The sequence below is a fragment of the Chiloscyllium plagiosum genome, unplaced genomic scaffold (genome assembly GCF_037043375.1).
Source record: "Chiloscyllium plagiosum isolate Xiang-an unplaced genomic scaffold, Cpla_swu_hap1 HiC_scaffold_10, whole genome shotgun sequence".
Lineage (NCBI taxonomy): Eukaryota > Metazoa > Chordata > Chondrichthyes > Orectolobiformes > Hemiscylliidae > Chiloscyllium > Chiloscyllium plagiosum.
This window is the reverse complement of record NW_028270148.1, coordinates 25888073-25911938: the sequence shown is the minus strand read 5'-3', so window position 1 is coordinate 25911938 and position 23866 is coordinate 25888073. Positions and strand designations below refer to the sequence as shown.

Here is a 23866-nt window from a genome sequence, read left to right as displayed (position 1 = left end):
ATATTAATGGCATAAATGTATTCTTTTGGATTGTGAAATTAACAATAGATAATTTATATTTGTTAATAACTGAAAAATTCATGTTCCAAAAAACCAGCGTCTCCTCTTGCCATTAAGTTATGCTTTTTGTTTCTTTCAAAATAAGCATAATGTTAGCTTTTGGAGTGACTTTTTTTTTTATGACTGGTTTGAAATCTTTGGTATACATCTTTGCCTTCAAAATATTCAACGAGGTAGGTTCAACTGCTTCATTAGGCAGGGAATTTCAGAAATTCACAACCCTTTGGTTGAGAAAATTCTTCCTCAACTCTGTCCTAAATCTGCACCTCCTTACTTTGAGGCTATACCTTCTTGTTCTAGTTCCAGCCGCTAGTGGATGTAACCTCTGCTTCTATCTTGTATATTCCCTTCATAGTTTTGTTTCTGTAAGATCACTACCCCTCCTAAAATCTTCTAAATTCCAATGAGTATAGTCCCAGCCTACTCAATCTCTTCTCATGAGCCAACTTCTCAAACCCAAAATCAACTTAGTAAACCTCCTGTGCAGCACCTCCGGTGCCAGTACATCCTTTCTCAAAGTTTGGGAGAAGATTTGTAGCTCGGGTGCTCGTAGCTCGGATCATCAACGCCACACTCACAGGAATCCGATTCACTAGAGAGGAAGAAAAGGACAACCAACTCTCATTCCTAGACATGATGGTACAGAGAACACCGAGCGGAGATTTCACTACAAAGGTATACAGGTATAAAGCCACAAACACAAAGCAAGTCCTAAACTACGAAAGCAACCACCCCAACACACACAAAAGAAGTTGCATCAAGACACTGTTCAAAAGGGCCACAACACACTGCAGTACACCAGAACTGCAAAAAGAGGAAGAAGAACACCTATACAATGTATTCGCCAAAAATGGATACCCCTACAATTTCATCAACAGATGCCTAAGGGAAAGACAACGGAATGAGAACATGCCACAACCCAAAGGACTAGCCACACTACCATACATCAAAAATATTTCTGAACTGACAGCCAGACTACTGGGACCACTAGGACTCATAACAGCACACAAACCAACAGCCACTCTCAGACAACAACTCACCAGGACGAAGGACCCGATACCCAGCATGAGCAAACCAATGTAGTGTACAAAATCCCATGCAAGGACTGCACAAAACACTACATAGGACAAACAGGAAGACAGCTAACGGTCCGCATCCATGAACACCAACTAGCCACGAAACGACATGACCAGCTATCCTTAGTAGCCACACACTCGGATAACAAGCAACATGAGTTCGACTGGGACAACACTACTATTATAGGATAAGCCAAACAGAGAACAGACAGGGGATTCTTAGAGGCATGGCACTCGTCCACAGATTCAATCAATAAGCACATCGACCTCGACCCAATATACCGGCCACTGCAACGGACAGCTGGAACTGACAACCAGAAGCAGCAGGTACAAATCACTATAAATGCCGGAGGAAAGATCACAGAAGCGCTTCACAGGAGGCTCCCAAGCACTGAGGATGTCACCTAGACAGGGGATGAAACGTCTGCAACACGAATTCCAGCTCGGCGAACAGAACCACAACATCCTTTCTCAAGTAAGGAAACCAATACTGTACACAGTATTCCAGATGTGGCCTTACCAGAATCTTATACAGTTGCAGCATTACTTTTCTATTTTTAAACTCTATCTCCCTAGCAATGAAGGACAATACATCGTTTTAAGCTTCATACAAGATTTAGAAATATTTTGAGGTTTGTTTTTATAATTAGCATTTCATAAATTGAGAAATCCTTGTGTTTAAAATTTCATATCACAGATTCACATACCACATATGAAACTAAGTTTAGGTCTTCTTCTGAAGTCCCTGCAAATGTTGCTGAATCCACTTCAAGAATTAAAGTAAGAGCTAGAGTATTGTATAGTGCCTTCAGTCTAAGGAAATAGTTCATGAGAGGCTTGTCTTTTATATTTTAAACAAAAAACTGTCAACTTCAAGCTTCTTGAACCCAGTGCTAAATCTCAGCTTGCTTTCAGGAGAGAAAATATGATATTATACACAATTATTGACAGGCTATGGACAAACCTTCCTTCCATTTTTTTTGAATTCTAGCTTTGTGCACTAAATTGATTTAATGCCAATTTGTAAGGCTTTGAAATGAGTGGAGTGGGGCAATGTGTTTTCAATCACAGAATGCAACTCATGTTGCTTCAATTGCCCTTTGATGGCTTAACAACTTTGCAGCAAATAAATTCTGCCAGAAACTTCAGAGCAGGTCTAAGAGGCAAACTGTGTGGTTGTGTAGAAATGTAATAGTGGAGGATGGTTGAGTCACACTACTTTTGTAGTTATAGCCAAGGTGTGCTCAAAACTCTTTTCTCCTACAGTGATTTGTATGGAAAGGGCATCTGGGTAATGATGTTGATTTTAAACGCTTTTACACAAAAGTTTAGCGGATACCTACTTCAAATGTAACATATGCATAAAGTAGGTGTAAAGCTAAAACTTGATTCATCTACGCGTCTGTGATGATGAGGGAGAATGGAAGTCGTACATGTGAATATGAATCTTAAGTCTTCTCACTCTGTGGTACAAAGCTCCTTTTTCAATTAAACCACTATGCTGGAGCTTAAATCCCATTTCACATTGCATTTTCCCTTTGTTAATTAACTTAATTATTTTGATGCATTACAAAATCAGAAACATTTTGCCTGAAAAATGATAAACAAATATTTTCCCAGCAAGCTCACATTAACATTAAGTATAAAATATATTGGGATCTTGAATATTCTCATCAACTTATACACAAACTTAAAAAAAAATTAATGTTCATTTTTTTACTTATGGATTTTAAAAGAAGCTATCAAAACATTTATACATTCAAACTAATCCACGCAGTGTTAAAAACGAACCAAAAACAGTCTAGTAGTGGTGTTAATTAAAGCAGAACTTTTCATATCATTAGCAAATTGTTGGAGATCTGTGAAATTTAAGAACATTTTAATATTTTCTGATGTTGAGGGCTTTTGCGAAGATCTGTAAATCGGATTATGAATGAGGTAGTTGGTTAGCTTGCTGAGCAGCTGGGCTATCGTGCAGCCATTTCATTGCCATTCTGGGTAACATCATCTGTGCTACTTCATTGAAGCGCTGTTGTTCTGTCCCGATGGTTTTTATATGGCCTGTTCTGTTGGGGTGAGTGTCATTTTTGGGTCTTCTCTGTAACAGTTTGTACACGGAGTCTATCTCTGTGTTTGTTGATGTCCTTTTTCAATGAAAACCAGGCTTCCAAGAACACACATCTCTCTCTCTCTCTATCTCTCTCTCTCTCTCTCTCTCTCTCTCTCTCTCTCTCTCTCTCTCTCTCTCTCTCTCTGACATGTCTCTGGTTAACTTGTTCTAGAATGATTACTTTGTCATAGTTCAGTTGATGGCGCTCTTGGTCTGTGTGTACAGAGTGTGTACCTGAATTTGATCTTCCAAAATACATCACCTCATATTTGTCCAGAAGAAACTCCAATTGCCATTCCTCTGCCCAAATCAGCAATCTATCTACATCCTGCTGTATTCTTTGACAATCCTTCTCACAGAGGCAAAACATTTTGACACAATGCCTTTGCTCTTTCTCTGGCTATCTCCATCTCAACATCCCTTCAATATTGAAATGGCATTTTGGATCCCAAATCCAAGTTTTGGAGAAGGACGTAACCTGCTGATTAAGGTAAAACACAAGGCTTTGATGAACATGAAATAGATTTGCTTTTCTATCATTCTATTGTTCCTCTCCAGTTACAGAATTTAATAAAAATCACATTACATGCATGTTAGCTTTTATGTCCTTAGCTTAAATATATTTATTGAGTTCTTGCTTGTAACATAATAATGTGGAAGGGTTGCCTAAAGGAAAACTAGTGAAACAATAATATAAACAAAAATCTTTGTCATGAGTTCTGTTTTTCAGGTAGTGGTGTCTCCTTAAGAAAAGCAAGGTATAAGAGAAAATTAAAAGACAATAAAGTTCTAGAATTAAACTGACTTCCAGAACATTACAAAATCCAAGGGCTGTTGAGTAGTGAGGCTCTATTAAATTTTAATGAATTATTTGAGGATGTCACTGAGTGTACAGATGTAGGGAATACAATGGGAGTTCTGCCAAAATTGTCACCTTTAAGAAAATCACTATTTGTACCCCTAGCTGTTTCTATCCTGTTTTTGTGTTTGATTTTATGTATGCACATAGTACACATAATAGCAAGGAGGTGATGTTAAATTTAGCCAAGACAATGGTTTGACAACAGTTGGGAGATTGAAAAAAAATTTACATTAGCCAGATGTCTTATGGCCAATTAACTATTGTTTAAAGTATTGTTATTAGTTTGTAGGCAAACAGCAGTAAATTTGTGTGCGCAAGGTATCACTGAGTTCCATGGTAGACAGTCAATTTTGGTCATTAGTTAATGCAATTTTCTGACTCACGAACATGAATGCTTTCAAACGAAAGTTAATAATTTCATGGAATTTTACGAAACCTATTACATGAAGGATATTAGAAAACTTATAAATGTACATGAAGTACATATTAGAACTATGCCTGACATCAGTCATCAGGACAGTGCTGGAGTGGAGTTCTTGACAGTGCACTTAGAAAATTATAGTATAATCCAATGTCTTCATGATTGTCCTACAACAGGTATTTGACAAGTTAGAGTTTTCTAACAATGTAACTATCAGGATAGAACAAGAGAATCAAGTGGATGTAGTATATATTATATACACTTATCCAAAGTGCAATGGATGCTAGGGCATTGACTAAATTTAAGGAGGAGGTAGACAAACAGGTTTTTAATTAGTAATAGATTGAAGGATTGTGGAGAATGGATAGGAAAGTGGAGTTGAGGGGAAGGTGAGATCAGCCATGATTGTATCAAATGATGGAGCAGGATTGAAGGGCTGAATTGCCTAGTCGTGCTCCAAGTTCTTATATTCTTGTGTTCTGATTTCCAAAAGCATTTGGTAAAGTGCCACTGGAAGCATTATAAATTACAGTCAATACAGTAATTTTTAGTACATTGACCTCCCAAGGTCACGTGTGGCTGTGGATTTTTTTTTTGAAACTGGACCTAAGTGCGTTGGCATGATGGTAAGCATGCGCTGAACCTTGGAGGAACTCAGCAGCCATGCAAGTTAGAGGAAACACTCAATACAACAGACAGTTACAAAGGAAATGATCATGTTGTTAGGGAATTGAAGTACAAGAATAAGAGGTCTTGCTGCAATTGTGTAGTGCTTTGGTGATATCACGTTGGAGTCTTTCTAAGGAAGGATTGCATTGGAGGCGGAACAAGTTCTCCAGATTGCTTCCTTGGATAAAAGGCTGCCCTGTTACCGAATGCTAGTAATTTGTGTTTATACTTGCTAAAATTTAAAGAATAAGGGATTATCTCATTGAAACATGCAAGGTTCTGAAGGTGCTTGATACTGTGCACTTGTTTCCCTTGGCTGGGAGTGAAATGATAAGTATCTTCACTCGGAGCATTGTTAATAGTTTGAATTGTCTACTGTAGAGAAATGTGGATGTTCTGTTATTAAGTATATTTAAGACTGCAATATATTTTTGGTTTATGAGAATAATGGGCTATGGGCTTATGGTCTTCTCCTGCTTCTATTTCTTAGGTTCTTATAGCAGGAATGAGAGGCTATAGTTATGAACAAGACCTTTGAAAAATATTTTATTTTTCTTTTAGAAAGTAGAAGTTAAGGATGATCTGTAGAAGTATTCAAAATGATATTGTTGGGGGGGAGAAAAAGAACTGGAATAGATCTCATGAATCTGTTCTGCCACTCAGTAAGATCATAGGTGATCTAGTGTGGCTTTGACTCCACCTTCCTGCCTGCTCCCCACCTTTGACTTCATTGGAGATCAAAAATCTGTCTTGACTAATGTGAAATATTTTGAGTGGGTAACTAATGAAAGATTGCTTTCACTAGTGAGAAGAGGTGAAAATTAATGTAAGTGTTTTTCACATATTAGCTTGGTAAAACATGAAATACTGTGCAGTTTTAAATGGTGTTAAATAATATGATATGATTGCAGTGTAAGGTGAGGAAGTTGGGTATTTGTGTGTGATGGGAGGAAGATGGGCATGGAGAAAGGAGTGAACAGAACACATCAAGACGATCTCCAGGTTTTCTATTCATCTCCCCCATTCTCCCTCCCAAAAGTCATCAGCATAATAGCACCATTTCCCAGCTACTTTCAATTCTTATGGAGTGTCAGTGGACTCAAAATCTTAACTTTCTATAGATAACCACAAGATTGTAAGAAATAGGAACAGGAATAGGCCATTCAGCCCTCAGAGCCTTCTTGGCTATTCAGCAGAATCATGGCTGATCCAATTTTCCTCATGCCTACTTTCCTGCCTTTTGTCTGTAACCCTCAACCTCCCCTACTAACCAATAATCTATAGATCTCAACCTTAAATATACATAAGGATTCTGCCTGCACGACTCTGTGTCAAGGATTTCCAAAGACATTCCATCCTGCGAGAGACAAAATTCCTCCTCATCTCAGGCTTGTCTTGGTGCCCCTTTATTCTGAGACTATTCCTCTGGTTCTAGACTCTTCCATGAGGGAAACATCCTCTCCTCATTTACCTTTCAAGCCCATTAAGCCTCCTGTATGTTTCAATGGAACTTAAAAGAATGAGAGCTTACCTCAATGAACGGAGTCCCAACCTGTTTAACCTTTGCTTCTAAAACAACCCTTCCATACTGGGGATCATGCAAGTGAACCTTCTTTGATTTGACTTATTTTTGTCACATGTACCAAGGCAAAGTTAAAAGTACTTTTTTTATGCTAACCAGATAAATCTTACCTTTAATAAGTACATCAGGGTAATAGAATAGAATGCAGAATAAATTATTACACTTGCTCGTGATGCCACTGTTGTGGATGGAATCTCAGACAACAGCAAGACAGAGTACAAGAAAGAGATGCACAGCTTGATGACATGGGGTTAAAGCAACAATATCTCCCTCAATGTCAGCAAAATGAAGGAGCTGGTTATCTATTACATGCAGTGAAGTGGAGGACATGCCCCTGTCTGTATCATTAGTGCTGAGGTGGAGTGGTCAAGAGCTTCAAGATCCTAGGAGGAAATATCACCAACAATCTATCCTAGTCCATCCACATCAATACCATGGTCAAGAAACTACACCAACCCCTCTGCTTCCTCAGAAGACTAGGGAAATTTGGCATATCCACAATGATTCTTACCAATTTTTATGGATACATCATAGAAAAGGTGCAGAGAAAGGTCACCTAATATGAGAGATCTGTTCATAAGTCTGATAACACAGGGAAAGAAGTTGTTCTTGCATTTGTTTGTATGCTTCTTTCAGACCTCTGTATCTTCTGTTCAATGGAAGAAGGTTGAGGAGCTAATCACTGGGTGGGAGGGTCCTTCATTATGATAGCTGTTTTCCCAAGGCAGTAGCAAGTGTAGACAGAGTTAGTGGAAGGAAGGCTGGTGTTTGTGATGGACTGGGCTGTGTTTCCATCTTTTGCAATTTCTTGCAATCTTGGGCAGAGTAGTTGCCTTACCAAATAAAAACCAAAAGATGTGGATGCTGTAAATCAGAAACAGAAGTTGCTGGAAATATTCAGCACATCTAGTAGCATCTTTGAAGCAAAATCAAAATTAATATTTCAGGTGTGGTGACCATTCCTCAGAACTAATGGTAGCTCAAAAACTGTCAGTTTATATGCAGAAGATCAGGTGGGGGGGGAAAGAGGGTGAGGAGTAAATGATAGGTAGGAATAGAGCCCAAAGAGAGAGAAGAACAGTTGGACAAAGGAGTCGATAATGATCAGGCTGGGAGGGTGGATAGCTGGTAATGGGAAGTGTTAGTGACTAACAATAGGTAGTGTGTAATGGATGACTTTGTGATAACAAGACCTGGAGTATGTGGTAAGGGGCTAGGACATGGGGGAGTTCGAGCAATAGTTGCTTTTCCAGAAACTTCTGTTTTTGTATTTGCCATGCCAAACTGGATGTGTTCTATGGTGTACAGTGGAATCGCGATTATCTGAACATGATGGGCGAGCACTATTTCTTTCAGATAATCGATTATTCGGAAACTCGATTAAAAGGCTTTCCTCTGGGGCTCAATTTTAAAGTCTGCTCCCTATTCAGGAGACTGCAGCAGCACACAGTGTGCGAGACCCCACCACCAACACCCCCCCCCCCCCCCCTTCATCCCTCCGTCCAACCCCGCCCGCCACCCCAGTCCAGCCCCCCCGCCCTGGTCCAACCCGCCCCCCCAGCACAAAGCGTGTGAGCTCCCACCCCTAACACAGCACCCCCCCCAGCCCCTCTCTGGGGCATCCGGACTGCACACCAGCAACAAGACTGCTGCTGCTGCCGCTGCCTTTGTGAGATAAATCTCCAAATAGCGCACAGACACGCACGCGCGCACACACACCCACACACAACGTTTAACTGCAAATTTTTGACCGGTTTACTCTTTGCCCTGTGCAGGGCAATGTTGGAGAGATTATTCCTGGGAAGCAGGGCGGGGGGGTTAGGGTACACCCCTCTGTAGAACTCCAGGGAAAGTGTGAGGCGATTGTGTGTCTGTGTGAGAGAGAGAGAGAGAGGTGGGAGGTCAGTCATTTGGAGACGGTGCCTGTTTAATCCCTGTAAACAAAAGACACGATCACTGCTGGAAACACGTCTTTGATGTAATGTTTCCATCAGGACCTCGAGATCTCCTTCGGATAATCCGATTTTCGGATAATTGGAATTCAGATAATCGAGTTTCCTCTGTACCTATAAAAATTGGTAAGAATCATTGTGGATATGCCAAATTTCTGATATTTCTGAGAAAGCAGAGGGGTTGGATCTCACACCATAGTACAGAGTGGTTAAAGATGTTTGCAAATTCTCCAGCCAGCTGGTCCACTCAGGACCTGAATGTGTGGCTGGGGTCTCCATCCGGGCCAGTTGCAATCCGTGGGTTCACCTCGAGGCCAATCTGACATCTGCGGAGGTGACTGGATGCAGGTGCGCCCAAGGCTGTTGGGCCAGATGATATCATTTCACTGGCCTGTTCAAAAAGAACATTGAATACATTGAGCTCATTGGGAAGGGATCTGTTGTTGTCAGCAATTCTATTCAACTTTGTTTTGTAGTCCATTATATTGTAGCCTTGCCACATTCGATGTGTGTTCATTTGGTTAGTCTGAGACTCTAGCTTAGTCTGGTATTGTCTCTTGGCGTCTCTGATGGCTTTGTGAAAGTCCTACCGAGAACTCTTCTCTGAACTGCCTGAATTAAGTACTATAATTTCCTTAAAGAAGGGGACCAAGACTGATGTCAGTACTCCAAATGTTGTCTCACCAGTATCTTTTACAGTTGCAGTAAGACTTCCTTACTCTTACGCTCCATCCATCTTGAAATAAGGGCCAACATTCCGTTAGCCTTCCTAATTATCTTCTGCACCTGTGTGCTAGCTTTGTGTTTCATACAGTATAAGTGCTTCCAAGTCTGTTCTTTTGTTATCCCTTCCAAAATGAACAGTTTTTCTTTGTTCCACATTACACTCCATTTGCCAACTTCTTGCTCACTTACGTAACCTATTAAGATCTCTGTAAACTGTTTTGTATCTCTCTTGCCTTTCTACATATTTTTGTGTCATCTGCAAATTTGACTACGTTTGCATCTTTTCTTTAAGTCATGCTGCCAAACCTGCTGAGTTTCTCAAAAACTTTGTTTTTGTTTCATGTTTTATCATCATCCTTATAACTCTATAACTCTAAACCTATATTTATTGTACCCCACAGAGCTAGGAGTTTGGCAATGAACATAAGTCATTTTTGCACTTCTGTGTGTAATTTGGTCAATTTTTGTATTCATTTTTTAGCTCTCCTCCACCAATCATCATTTACTGTGTTATTCCCTAATCTAAACATTGTTATCTAAATATTTTGTAATGACCTGGCAGAGAAATAATCAAGATTAATTGAGGTTGGCCTACTTTGTAGCCTTTATTTTTAAAAAATTGTTAAGTATAGGCACAGCACTTGGCACACAAACACACTTATAATACTGCCTTTAATGCAAAACAAAGCTATCAGAGCTTAAGCCAAACAAAGCTGTGCCAAAATAAAATTATAAACAAACAATGATGAAAAGCTTGATAGATTTCTAGAACAGTCTTTATAGGAAAGGGAGATTGAGGGATTCAGTGAGGCAATTCCATGTTGTAGACCATAATGGCTAAAGGCACTGAGATTAATTGTGGCCCAAAAAGAAGTTGAAATCCGAACAGCAGAGAGCTATTGGTTAGGTTTTAGGATGGTTGCAGTTCCAGAACTAAGGAGGGGGTGACATCATGTAGGGCATTAAAAATTACTATTGGAGTTAAGAGAAATCACTATAGAATGAGCAAGAAAGTGGAAAATGGAATTCAATGCCGGTAAGTGTGAAATGGAATGTTTTAAAAGATAAAAGTAAGAATTATACTGTAAATGAGAGAAAATTGGGTAACATGGAACAATTAGATTTATGGATTCAGGTTCGCACAGCATGAAAAAGAAACATCTTGAATGCTAAAAATCTAATCAGATACTTGGTTTTATACTAAGCACTATAGGCCATAATGAATATGAATTACATATAAAACCTGAGAACAGGTGCAGGTTTTTAGTCCAGCAATAGAAAACACATTTTAGATGCAATTTGTGCTGCAATTGATGATAAAGATTTTATTTTTAAAAAGAGCTTGCATTCTGTTCACGTGGTGTGAACAGATCCATTATTGCAGAACCACAATAAATATTTAGACTGCTCTTTTCAGGATTAGAATTTCATTTTGTTATGTCTGGAGCTTAGTGTAGTCAGTCACCAGTGCTTCAGTACAAGTAATCTGATTGTCTCAAGTCCATGTGACCTGATAGGAGTATAATGCAATCATGTCTGATAAACCTGAATACTTCTGTTTGGTTAGTTGTGCTGCATGGGGATGGATTGAACATTTTCCTGAAACATTGTTATGGGTAACCTGAGCACTAAATTCAATCCAAGTTAATTTTGAATTCTGTGGTTAAAAATCTCATTATCTGAACTGAGAGGTTAGAGTGAGCTTGTTTTTTGATAATTAATGCATTTGAATTAAAGGAAGAACAGAAAAAGCATTATTGCAAAATATTCTAATTTAACTACAGATTGATAGGTACTGGAGTGCCAGAAGTTGTGCTTTAATTGTAGTATAGATTGTCAAATGGAATAAGTGACATTTTATTTTAGGAATTTCTGTATTAAATATAAACGTGTACTGCCTATTCACCAATCTCAGCCCTCACTAGTCATTATCTGAGGATGAATCAGACTATTTCAACCCCTGAATTCTATTTGACCCTGAGCTGGGATTCTGACTCCCACATCTTCTCTTACCAAGACTGCCTATACCATCTATAATATGGCCTATCTTTGGTATTGCCTCAGCCCATTTATTGCTGAAACTCTTCTCTGTGTTTCTGTTTGTTCTGAACTCTAGTATTCCATTGCTCTTGTAGCTGACCTCTCTCATATACACCCTCTGTACATTTTGGTTAACTCTAAGCTGTGTGGCCCATATCCTAAATTGCCAAGTCACCAACACCCATCATCCCATCCACTTGTTATATGTACTGGCTACTAGTCTGACTGGGCCTCACATTTTAAAAAAACTGTTTACACCTCAAGTGAATCACACCTCTCTGTCATCTCCTTCACATCTATCACCTTCCTTGATTTTTGTGTTATTCCAATCCTGGTCTCTTTGTCATTGCTAATTTATAGGTTTCCACCAGGACAACTTTAGGCACACAGTAGGGATAAAGGGGTCTTTTTTTCAGGATGGCATCTCGTGAGTAGTGGAATTCTGCAGGGGTCAGTGTTAGGACCATAACTATTCATGTTTTACATTATAATGATCTTGTGGAACTGAGAGTATTGTTAAGTTGGCAGATGATACAAAAATAGATGGAGAGACAGGTAAGTTTGAGGATGTGGGAAGGCTGCAGAAAGACTTGGACAGGCTAGGTGAGTGGGCAAGAAAGTGGCAGATGGAATGTAATTTGGGAAAGTGTGACACTATGCGTTTTGGTAGGAAAAGTAGAAGTGTCTAAATGGAGAAAGGCGTTTCATATCTTAAGCACAAAAGAACTTAGGAATCCTAGTTCAGGGTTCTCTTAAGGTTCAGGTTCAGTTGGCAGTTAGAAAGGTAAGTGCAATGTTAGCATTCATTTCAAGAGGGGTAGAATACAAAAGCAAATATGTACTGATGGGGCTTTGAGATGGATCTCTGGTCAGATGGCACTTGGAATATTGTGAGCAATTTTGGGCCCTGTATCTAAGGAGGGATGTGCTAGCATTTGAGGAGGTGCAGAGGACATTTACAGGTATGATCTCAGGAATCTCACGCTTGTTGTATGAGGAGTGGTTGAGGACGTTTGTACTTGATGAAGTTTAGAAGCATGAGGCAATCTCAACTTACAGCATACTGAGAGGCCTGGATAGAGTGGATTTGAAGAAGATGATTCCACTAGTAGGAGAGACTGGGACCTAAGGGCACAGCTTCAGAGTAAAGGGATGACCCTTTGCTACTGAGATGGTGAAGAATTTCTTCAGCCAGAGGGTAATGAATTTGTGGAGCTCATTGCTGCAGAGGCCAAGTCATTAAATGTATGTCAGACTGAGATAGATGGGTTCTTCGTTAGTAAGGGGACCAAAGGATACTGGAAAGAAGCAAGAGAACAAGACTGAGAAACAGATCATTTATGATCGAATGATGGAGCACACTCAATGGGCTAAATGGCCATCTGTATCATCAGCTGATGAGCCCTTTGCTAATTCTCTCTCTTCACTTCTCTTTCCTCCTTTTAAGATACACCTTTAAAGTCGGCTTGTTCAGCCCAAGTTTATGGTCACCTTTCATAATATTGCTTTATGCTTCTCGGCATCAAATGTTTGATAACTTTTACTGCATCATAGACCACAAACATGCAAGTTATTGCCAAGTGTACACCACCTCTTCCTTTATCTTGGATAAATCAGTTTGAACTTCCATCAGCAGGGGGCACTCTTGACTAAACTCTCTAGTGTATGTTGGGTAGTATTTCAGCCTCCTATGAAAATAGTAACCAAAACTAATTAAAAAAAATCTACATTTCAAGTTTTCACAACATTTTCCTCAAATCATTTTGTTCAATACTGTATATTTTATCAGCGAGTTGTTACCATTTATGATCAGAAGAGAGAGCTGCTGATCTTTTGAAAATGCTACAACATTTGTATTAGCCCTAGCAACAAATTGGTCAAATGATAATCTCTAAATTTTGAGCCATTATTAATGATTTGTCTTGTAATGATAATGTTGTTCCAACAGGTGCAATGACCTAATTCCTTTTCCTTTAACTTAACAGTCTATGTTATCTGTAAACAAGGGAATGATTCCCAGAAGGCTGTTAAGATCCTGCAAGAGATACTTGACAATGAGCTCTCCTCGTTATCGGTGAAGGATATCCAGGGTGGCCTAATGGCTTGGGCTTGTAAGATTGATCCAACTTTCCCACAATATTGATTGCCTTCTCTTTCTCATGTTTCCAGCAATCATTTAACACAATTTTTAAAAAATTAAAATGCATTATTTATTCAATGCACTGTTAATTGTCAATAAATGCAAATGGGAAGTTATTTTAACATTCAGATTTATTTTGTTTGAAATATCAATGAAGGAAAGATAATGCGTGTACTATTTTCTGTATTGGATGTATGTAAACTGGTTAATAAGGATGCAAGCAATTTGGCAATGAGATAAAAGTGTACAGAAAATCTCACTGGTTAGGGTTGATTAATTTTACTAAGTGTCTTGTTTACAAACCAAATGCTGTGCTGTCACATGACTAATTATGGAATATTGAGAAAAAGTCAAAATTAATCCTTGTGATTTATTGGTCAATTAAATCTTAAATGGAGCAAATGACATATGCAGAAATTCTGACAATAGATGTTTGCTTTAATTTGCTACCACAGAAGCTTTTATATATTTTAACAATTATGACGTTGTCACAAGCATGGCAGTCCTGATACTATGGAAGTTAATGTAGCAATTCCTGTTTTTAACAATGGACCAGATTTCTTTTAAACAATATTCATTTGTGTATATAATGAAAATGCTGCCCTTAGGTTTACCACAAAAATATTAATTATGACATGGATTCCATTAATGTAGATAATGACATAACATCTGTTGGTATAGTTTCATCTCAGATGGGTAACCTATATTTCAAAAGGCCTGTTTCCACACTGCAGGGATTCAATTCAAAGCTGCCAGCCAGATCAGTTAGAATCTAGGGTGGCATGGTGACTCAGTGATTAGCACTGCTGCCTCACAGCACCAAGGTCCCAGGTTTGATTCCAGCCTCAGATGACTGTCTGTGTGGAGTTTGCACATTCTCCCCGTGTCTGCGTGGATTTCCTCCCACAGTCCAAAGATGTGCAGTTCAGGTGAATTGGCCATGTTAAATTGCCGTGTTAGGTGGCATTAGTCAGAGGGAAATGGGTCTGGGTGGGTTACTCTTTGGAGGGTCGGTGTGGACTGGTTGGGCCGAAGGGCCTGTTTCCACACTGTAGGGAATCTAATCTCATCATAAAGATGTACATCATGGAAACAGACCCTTTGGTCCAACTCGAACATGCCAATCAGATATTTGCAATTAATCTAGTCTCATTTACCAGCATTTGGCCCATATCCCCCTAAATCCTTTCTGTTCATATACCCATCCAGATGCCTTTTAAATGTTGTAATTGTACCAGCTTCCTGAACCTCTTCCCAGCTTATTTCATACACGCACCACTATGTGCGTTAAAAAGTTGCCCCTTAGGTACCTTTTTTAAATCTTTCCCTTCTCACCTTAAACCTGTTCGCTCTAATTTTGAACTCTCCTCCCCTGAAGAAAGGACCATGGCTATTCAACCTATCCATGCCCCCCATAATTTTATAAACTTCCATAATGTCACCCCTCAGCCTCCAATGCTCGAGGGGAAAATAGCCCCAAATTCAGCCTCTCCTTAAATGTTTTTTTTGTATAAGTGTATTTTTTTAATAAATATGCGCATGAAGAGCGTAAAATTTTATCTTCACCAATATAATATTACCATGGCGAAATCAGTTCCTGAACATTTTTCAGCTTTGTGGTGCAGGATGGATTGTTTGGAAGACATACTGAAAATTTAAAAATCGAAATTTGGTGTTTGTAGGAAACTATTTCATTTTTACAGCTACTCAGGCACTCTTCATTCTGTTATTTATGACTGACACTTCTGCTAATCAATTAGGAAATAGCAATTGTTGTTGCAGTTCTTGCTTAAGATTTATTCCGTAAACATACCTCAATTAATTAAACATATGAATTTATTAGATCTGTTTATTGTAAACAATGCATCCCAACCTATATCCTCCCACACCATAGATGGCATCATCACATATATTATATATTTATATGGTAGTATTGTAATCATGTATGACCAATGCAATTTTTAAGAAGTGCTGACACCTTTAGTTAATCAGACTTGGGAGTTTTGAAATTCTAAAAGTTGACATTGTGGACTTCGTGGATAGGAAAAAGTCAAGCAAAGTCAATCTTTCCAGTATCTGCCTTGTTTTTGACTGTTGCTTTTAAGGGAGAATATACACCAATTCCTCAGAGTAATCACTAAGGCTGAGAATAAATCTCTGGTCTAGTGCATAACATATCCCTTGTAATTTTTTCAGGTGCTTCTTTATCTTTAGTCATTTACTTTGTACAAAGAGCTGTAATCGGACAATACTTCTGTGAACCATACAATTATTGTAAGAAAACACTCCATCATGAACAGGATATATTTATAATAAAAGGGGATTTGACATTTTTATAGTCTGTGGATTAGTTGCAGAATTGCATACAGACACTTCTCTTGCTCAGTAGTTTCCTCCTGTTCAAAGTTTGTGAGAAGATTTGTAGCTCGGGTGCTCGTTGTTGTGGTTCAGTTCGCCGAGCTGGAAATTTGTGTTGCAGACGTTTCATCCCCTGTCTAGGTGACATCCTCAGTGCTTGGGAGCCTCCTGTGAAGCACTTCTGTGATGTTTCCTCCGGCATTTATAGAGGTTTGAATCTGCCGTTTCCGGTTGTCAGTTCCAGCTGTCCGTTGCAGTGGCCGGTATATTGGGTCCAGGTTGATGTGCTTATTGATTGAATCTGTGAATGAGTGCCATGCCTCTAAGAATCCCCTGGCTGTTCTCTGTTTGGCTTGTCCAATAATAGTAGTGTTGTCCCAGTCGAACTCACGTTGCCTGTCATCTGCGTGTGTGGCTACTAAGGATAGCTGGTCGTATCGTTTCGTGGCTAGTTGGTGTTCATGGGTGAGCCCAAATATATGAACAAATCAACGGCACACCCATGGGCTCACCCATCTCAGGACTCATAGCAGAAGCGGTAATGCAAAGATTAGAACATACAGTCTTACCGCAAATTCAACCCAAACTCTGGGTCAGATATGTGGATGACACCTTTGTAATCATTAAAAACACAGAAATAGAGAACACACACTGGATCATCAACGCCACACACAGGAATCCGATTCACTAGAGAGAAAGAAAAGGACAACCAACTCCCATTCCTAGAAGTGATGGTACAGAGAACACCGAACAGAGAATTCACCGCAAAGGTATACAGGAAAGCCACACACATAGACCAAGTCCTGAACTACGAAAGCAACCACCCCAACACACACACAAAAGAAGTTGCATCAAGACACTGTTCAAAAGGGCCACAACACACTGCAGTACACCAGAACTGCAAAAAGAGGAAGAAGAACACCTATACAATGTATTCGCCAAAAACGGATACCCCCGCAATTTCATCAACAGATGCCTAAGGAAAAGACAACGGAATGAGGACATGCTGCAACCCAAAGATCTAGCCACACTACCATACATCAAGAGCACTTCCGAACTGACAGCCAGACTACTGGGACCACTAGGACTCTTAACAGCACACACACCAACAGCCACTCTCAGACAACAACTCACCAGAACGAAGGACCTGATACCCAGCATGAGCAAAACCAATGTAGTGTACAAAATCCCATGCAAGGACTGCACAAAACACTATATAGGACAAACTGGAAGACAGCTAACATTCCGCATCCATGAACACCAACTAGCCACGAAACGACACGACCAGCTATCCTTAGTAGCCACACATGCAGATGACAAGCAACATGAATTCGACTGGGACAACACTACTATTATAGGACAAGCCAAAACAGAGAACAGCCAGGGAATTCCTAGAGGCATGGCACTCATCCACAGATTCAATCAATAAGCACATTGACCCGGACCCAATTTTCCGACCACTGCAAAGGACAGCTGGAACTGACAACCGGAAGCGGCAGATTCAAACCACTATAAATGCCGGAGGAAACTTCACAGGAGGCTCTCAAGCACTGAGGATGTCACCTAGACAGGAGACGAAACGTCTGCAACACAAATTCCCAGCTCGGCAAACAGAACCACAACAGTTTCCTCCTGTATTTGCACTATCCCTTGCTACCTGACATTAATTCTTTATTGCTTCTTGGTTACAAATAGAATTTATGTTTTGACCTGCAGTTAATAAAGTCTTCATATATGAGAATATTAAAAATTGAGTGCAATGTAAAATTACAGAATCAGAATTGATAAGTATTGATATTATTGAAGCCAGAACTTGGTTGAAGGTTTTCAATTGTTCAATTTTACTGAATCAGTATTGTGAATTAATTCTTATTCAGCTGACTTATTAATACAAATCTCCCTGATCAGTAACTTTTAAGAATTTCAAATTTTAATTATTAACTGAAAGAATTCTGCCACAAATTTAATGCTTTAAGCCTAAACATCTCAATAGAACATTCTCCATTCTACTTTTATTTCCACCCAAATTTCCCTATATATGTCTACGAGCATCTCTTTTAACTTCTCATGGGACCAAATGCAATTGCACCAGTTTCAAGAATTCACTTTGATTCTCCTCCATGTTCACACTATTCCCCCAAGATATGACATTCCATGAGGTTTTTCCAAAAGCATCTTTCTAAGAATCCTTCAATCCCTTGTGATTATGGATAACCCAGATCAAGCACTAGCCTTTCTACATTCTTGCTCGGTGACTCCGAATTAGAAAAGCCACTGGTTCCTGATGGCCCTCTTCCAGACCATAGTTTCTGGCAAATTCTCTCTGCCTTCCCCAAAACTCTTCTGTACCTTGACTTCAACTTTCTTCAAGAAAACAAAAGAACTGCAAAACAAAACCCTCCGTGCAGTTTATTCCTTCATTAATATTTGCTTGCTACATCCTAGGTAGAGTTTTGAACTAATCCCCAGCTCCAAACATCTCATTGTTCTCAGGGCCCACATTGGTGTGCTGAGGAAGCTGTAGGTATCCTGTCTCCAAGACATTCAGATGTAAACCAGTGTTTAGTTTCCAATTGTTCCATGATAGGTAATTATTTCTTGAAGTTGTGATTGCGTTCCTATGAATTGTGACACTTGAAATGACTGTGAATCACAGGTTCCCTTAAATATCAATGTTAAAGCTGGAGTTTCTTCACAAAAACTACGTACAGTTTGAAATATACGACCATGTACATAGAACATAGAACATTACAGCGCAGTACAGACCCTTCGGCCCTCTGTTGCACCGACCTGTCATACCAATCTGAAGCCCATCTAACCTACACTATTCCATGTACGTCCATATGCTTGTCCAATGACGACTTAAATGCACGTAAAGTTGGCGAATCTACTACCGTTGCAGGCAAAGCATTCCATACCCTTACTACTCTCTGAGTAAAGAAACTACCTCTGACATCTGTCCTATATCTATCACCCCTCAATTTAAAGCTATGCCCCCTCGTGCTCGCCGTCCCCATACTTGGAAAAAGGCTCTCCCTGTCCACCCTATCTAACCCTCTGATTATCTTATATGTCTCTATTAAGTCACCTCTCAACCTTCTTCTCTCCAACGAAAACAGCCTCAATTCCCTCGGCCTTTCCTCGTAAGACCTTCCCTCCATACCAGGCAACATCTGAGTAAATCTCCTCTGCACCCTTTCCAAAGCTTCCACATCCTTCTTGTAATGCAGTGACCAGAACTGTACACAATAGTCCAAGTGCGGCCGCACCAGAGTTTTGTACAGCTGTAGCATAACCTCATGGTTCCGGAACTCGATCCCTCAATAAAAGCTAAAACACTGTATGCCTTCTTAACAACCCTGTCAACCTGGGTGGCAACTTTCAAGGATCTGTGTACCTGACACCGAGATCTCTCTGCTCATCTGCACTACCAAGAATCTTACCATTAGCCCAGTACTTTGCATTCCGGTTACTCTAACCAAAGTGAATCACCTCACACTTGTCTGCATTAAACTTGATTTGCCACCTCTCAGCCCAGCTCTGCAGCTTATCTCTGTCTCTCTGTAACCTACAACATCCTTCGTCACTATCCACAACTCCACTGACCTTAGTGTTGTCTGCAAATTTACTAACCCACCCTTCTACGCCCTCATCCAGGTCGTTTATAAAAATGACAAACAGCAGTGGACCCAACACCGGCCCTTGCAGTACGCTACTAGTAACTGGACTCCAGGTTGAATATTCTAGGAGAAAGTGTGGACTGCAAATGCTGGAGATCAGAGCTGAAAATGTGTTGCAGGAAAAGCGCAGCAGGTCAGGCAGCATCCAAGGAGCAGGAGAATCGATGTTTCGGGCAAGAGCCCTTCTTCAGGATTCCTGAAGAAGGGCTCATGCCTGAAACGTCGATTCTCCTGCTCCTTGGATGCTGCCTGACCTGCTGCGCTTTTCCAGCAACACATTTTCAGCTCCAGGATGAATATTTCCCATCAACCCACCACCCTCTGTCTTCTTTCAGCAAGCTAATTACTGATCCCAAATGCTATATCTCCCACAATCACATTCCTCCACATTTTGTACAGTAGCCTACTGTGGGGAACCTTATCGAACACCTTGCTGAAATCCATATATACCACATCAACCGGTTTACTCTCATCTACCTGTTTGGTCACCTTCTCAAAGAAATGTATGTATGCAGCATAGTGCATTGTTAGTTGAAATCATTGGAAAATAAAATATTGTATTATAGTCATACAGCGTGGAAATAGAGTCAGACCAACTCGTCCATACGAACCATGTTTCCACATATTACTTCTTTTAAATATAATGTTTAATGTAAAATATTTTTAAAAATAATCTGTAGTACTAGATTTATTAGGCTCCATCTAGTGGCGTATGTTGGGTCAGTGCAGGTCGCTGTAGTCCATGACAACTGATACTGATCAAAGTCTGTCACTAGGTGGAACCTATAACATCAGCAGAAGAGCTCAAGAACAGACTCTGAGGACAAAGAGTGATGGGAGGCAAGGATGACAAGCAGTGCTAGGTAAAAACAATGACTGCAGATGCTGGAAACCAGATTCTGGATTAGTGGTGCTGGAAGAGCACAGCAGTTCAGGCAGCATCCGAGGAGCAGTAAAATCGACGTTTCGGGCAAACGCCCTTCATCAGGAATAAAGGCAGAGATCCTGAAGCATGGAGAGATAAGCTAGAGGAGGGTGAGGGTGGGGAGAAAGTAGCATAGAGTACAATAGGTGAGTGGGGGAGGGGATGAAGGTGATAGGTCAGGGAGGAGGGTGGAGTGGATAAGTGGAAAAGAAGATAGGCAGGTAGGACAAATCCGGACAAGTCATGGGGACAGTGCTGAGCTGAAAGTTTGGAACTAGAGTGAAGTGGGGGAAGGGGAAATAAGGAAACTGGTGAAGTCCACATTGATGCCCTGGGGTTGAAGTGTTCCGAGGCGGAAGATGAGGCGTTCTTCCTCCAGGCGTCTGGTGGTGAGGGAGCGGCGGTGAAGGAGGCCCAGGACCTCCATGTCCTCGGCAGAGTGGGAGGAGGAGTTGAAATGTTGGGCCACAGGGCGGTGTTGTGGTTGATTGGTGCGGGTGTCCTGGAGATGTTAGTGCTGTGTGGTAACAGGAAGAAGAGGGCAAGGTGGAAAAGCAGCAAGAAAGGTTATTTGTGCACACAGGCCATAAAATAAATCTTGGCAAATTATGTTCTGGAATTGATGGTGTTTAATGGATATATATTGACACTATTGAATGTTAAGGTGAAACAACGTTATATTTGACATTAAGTAGGGATTTACTGTGTGACTTTAAACAAACCATGGGGCTTTCTTGGATTTCAGATACTTTAGACTTCACAGAATCCCGACAGTGTGGAATAAGACTATATGATCCAACAAGTCCACATTGACTCTCCGAAGAGAATCCCACCCAGACTAACCTCCCTCCCTATCCCTGTAACCCTGCATTTCCCATGGCTAATCAACCTAATTTACACGTAGCGAGTTTGGAGAAGATTTGTAGCTCAGGTTGAGATTCTGGGTATAAGTTTGCTCGCCAAGCTGGAAGGTTCGTTTTCAGATGTTTTATCACCATACTAGGTAACACTGTCAGTGAGCACTTGGTAAAGCACTGGCTGAGTAACATGAGTACCTGCCACGTACATGGCGGGAGGTGTCCCCACGTGTAATGGTGGTATCCATGTCCACACTCTGACACGTCTTGCAGTGCCTACCATGACAGGGTTGTATGTAGTCCTGAAAGCCGGACAGCTTGCTGCGAACAATGATTTGTTTGAGGTTTGGCGGTTGTTTAAAGGCAAGCAGTGGAGGTGTGGGGAAGGTCTTGGCGAGGTGCTCATCCTCATTGATAATGTGTTGTAGGCCACAAAGAACATGGCGTAGTTTTTCAGCTCCTGGGAAGTACTGTCAACGAAGGGTACCCTGTTGGTTGCAGTACGTGTCTGTCTCCTGAGGAGGTCATTACGGTTCCTTGCTGTGGTACATCGGAACTGGTGGTCGATGAGTTGAGCATCGTACCCCATTCTTATGAGGGCATCCCTGAGTACTTCCAGGTGCCCGTCATGTTCCTCCTCATCTGAGCAGATCCGGTGTACGTGTAGGGTTTGTCCACAGGGGATGGCTGCTTTAATATGTTTTGGATGGAAGCTGGAGAGCTGTAGCAATGTGAGGTTGTCAGTGGGTTTGCGGTAGAATGTGGTGCTGAGGTGTCCATCCTTGATGGAAATGCATGTGTCCAAGGATGAGACAGATAGTCGAGAGTAGTCCATGCTGAGATGAAACTTGTTGATATCATTGTGTGGTTTTATCAGTGACGGGTCCAGAGGAAGAAAATGCTGTCAATGTACCTGGTGTATAAGGTTGGTTGGAGATCCTGCGTCAAGAAGAAGTCTTGTTCAAACCTGTGCATGAAGATGTTGGCATATTGGGGTGCAAATTTGGTCCCCATGGCTGAGCAGAGGCTGATAGATAAGTTCCATACTCATAGGGAGGGCCTCAACTGGGATCTTGGGTTCATGTCACACTACAGATGACCACCATTGCACTACACACACACACACACACATACACACTCCTATACACACACAGACACACATATACTCAGATACGCACACACACTCTCACAGGTATCCTCTCAGAGACTTAGACCACTCTACACTCATGCGCACACATATACACTCTCACAGACACTCACAACTCCCCATCCCAGATACGCACACAAACACACATGCACCCCCTCGCAGACTTAAGACACTCTACACTCACTACACACACATATACACTCTCTCACACTCACAACCCAGACAGACACACACACACACACACACACACACACACACAAAGACCCACATGCACACATATATTTTGTGAGGTGAATTTGTACTTGCAGAGTTACATTGTACTTTGCTCAAAAGCTGCATGAATTCATGTAAAACTCTGTTATCTCACTTTTTAGATTAGAATCAATCTGAACCTCATGGCATAGACAGAGAACACAGGGGCTAACACCTTCAACATATTGTCTAGCTAACACCAATTGTTACAGTTAACCTGAGACTGCAACTTTTAAAAAAAGGTTTTGTGATTTTCACATGAAAGAAGTGAAACTATCATGGTATTCGAACAGATGAAAGCCTCAACAGACCAGGTATTTTTCAATGTATAATTTCAGTTACATCACACTGTAAATTTTTGCTATAAATTCTGTGTTAGGATTGAGCCCTCCACTATCACCTGATGAAGGAGCGTCACTCCGAAAGCTAGTGTGCTTCCAATTAAACCTGTTGGACTATAACCTGGTGTTGTGTGATTTTTAACTAAGGAAACCGGTACTACCTAAACGTCTTAAATACAAACCTTCCCTTAACATCCCACTAGCCAAAAGAATAGCAGAGCAAAATGGCCGCAGAATGCTTAGAGAAATGATTAACGATGCCCACAACAGACTCTGTAAATACAACCAGAGAATTTTGCGCCAAAAGACTTTACTCACTAATGCAACAGTCCATGAATGGACAGACATAGTAGAATGAGCCATTGACATTAGATAGCGACAAACACAGAAAATGAAAAAAAACTAGACCAGAAAAAACTCGACAAACTCACACAGAATAACAACACAGACAACACAGAAGCATGGGTAAAAAGCTTATCTGACCGACCCTTAACAGACACTGAAATAAACCATCTTAATAAGAGTATTAAATTACAACTTCCAGAATATGAATTTGGAAGATTTCTTAGCAGCATTAGAACAACACTGAAAGCCAACAAACTCGCAGAAAAAAACCCAGCAATCCATCAGACAGACAGTCGCACCAACATTATGCAGGAAAAAGGAAA

The 23866-nt window shown here is 40.5% G+C and overlaps 1 protein-coding gene and 1 long non-coding RNA gene across 4 annotated transcripts in view; both read left to right on the top strand.

Moving 5' to 3' along the window:
- Positions 1 to 15968, top strand: part of mocs3 (molybdenum cofactor synthesis 3) — a 68544-nt gene extending 52576 nt beyond the window's left edge. For all 3 annotated transcript variants that reach the window (XM_043695554.2, XM_087991225.1, XM_087991226.1), the window contains one exon: positions 13484 to 15968. In XM_043695554.2, the coding sequence (XP_043551489.2) occupies positions 13484 to 13641 (158 nt within the window). In that variant the 3' untranslated portion in view covers positions 13642 to 15968. The remainder of the gene's footprint in view (positions 1 to 13483) is intronic.
- Positions 15969 to 19897: 3929 nt separating this feature from the next.
- Positions 19898 to 23318, top strand: LOC148148925 (uncharacterized). The gene is made up of 2 exons (XR_015758276.1): positions 19898 to 20539; positions 22980 to 23318. It is a non-coding gene; the product is annotated as an uncharacterized LOC148148925 (long non-coding RNA).
- The last annotated feature ends 548 nt before the right edge of the window (positions 23319 to 23866 follow it).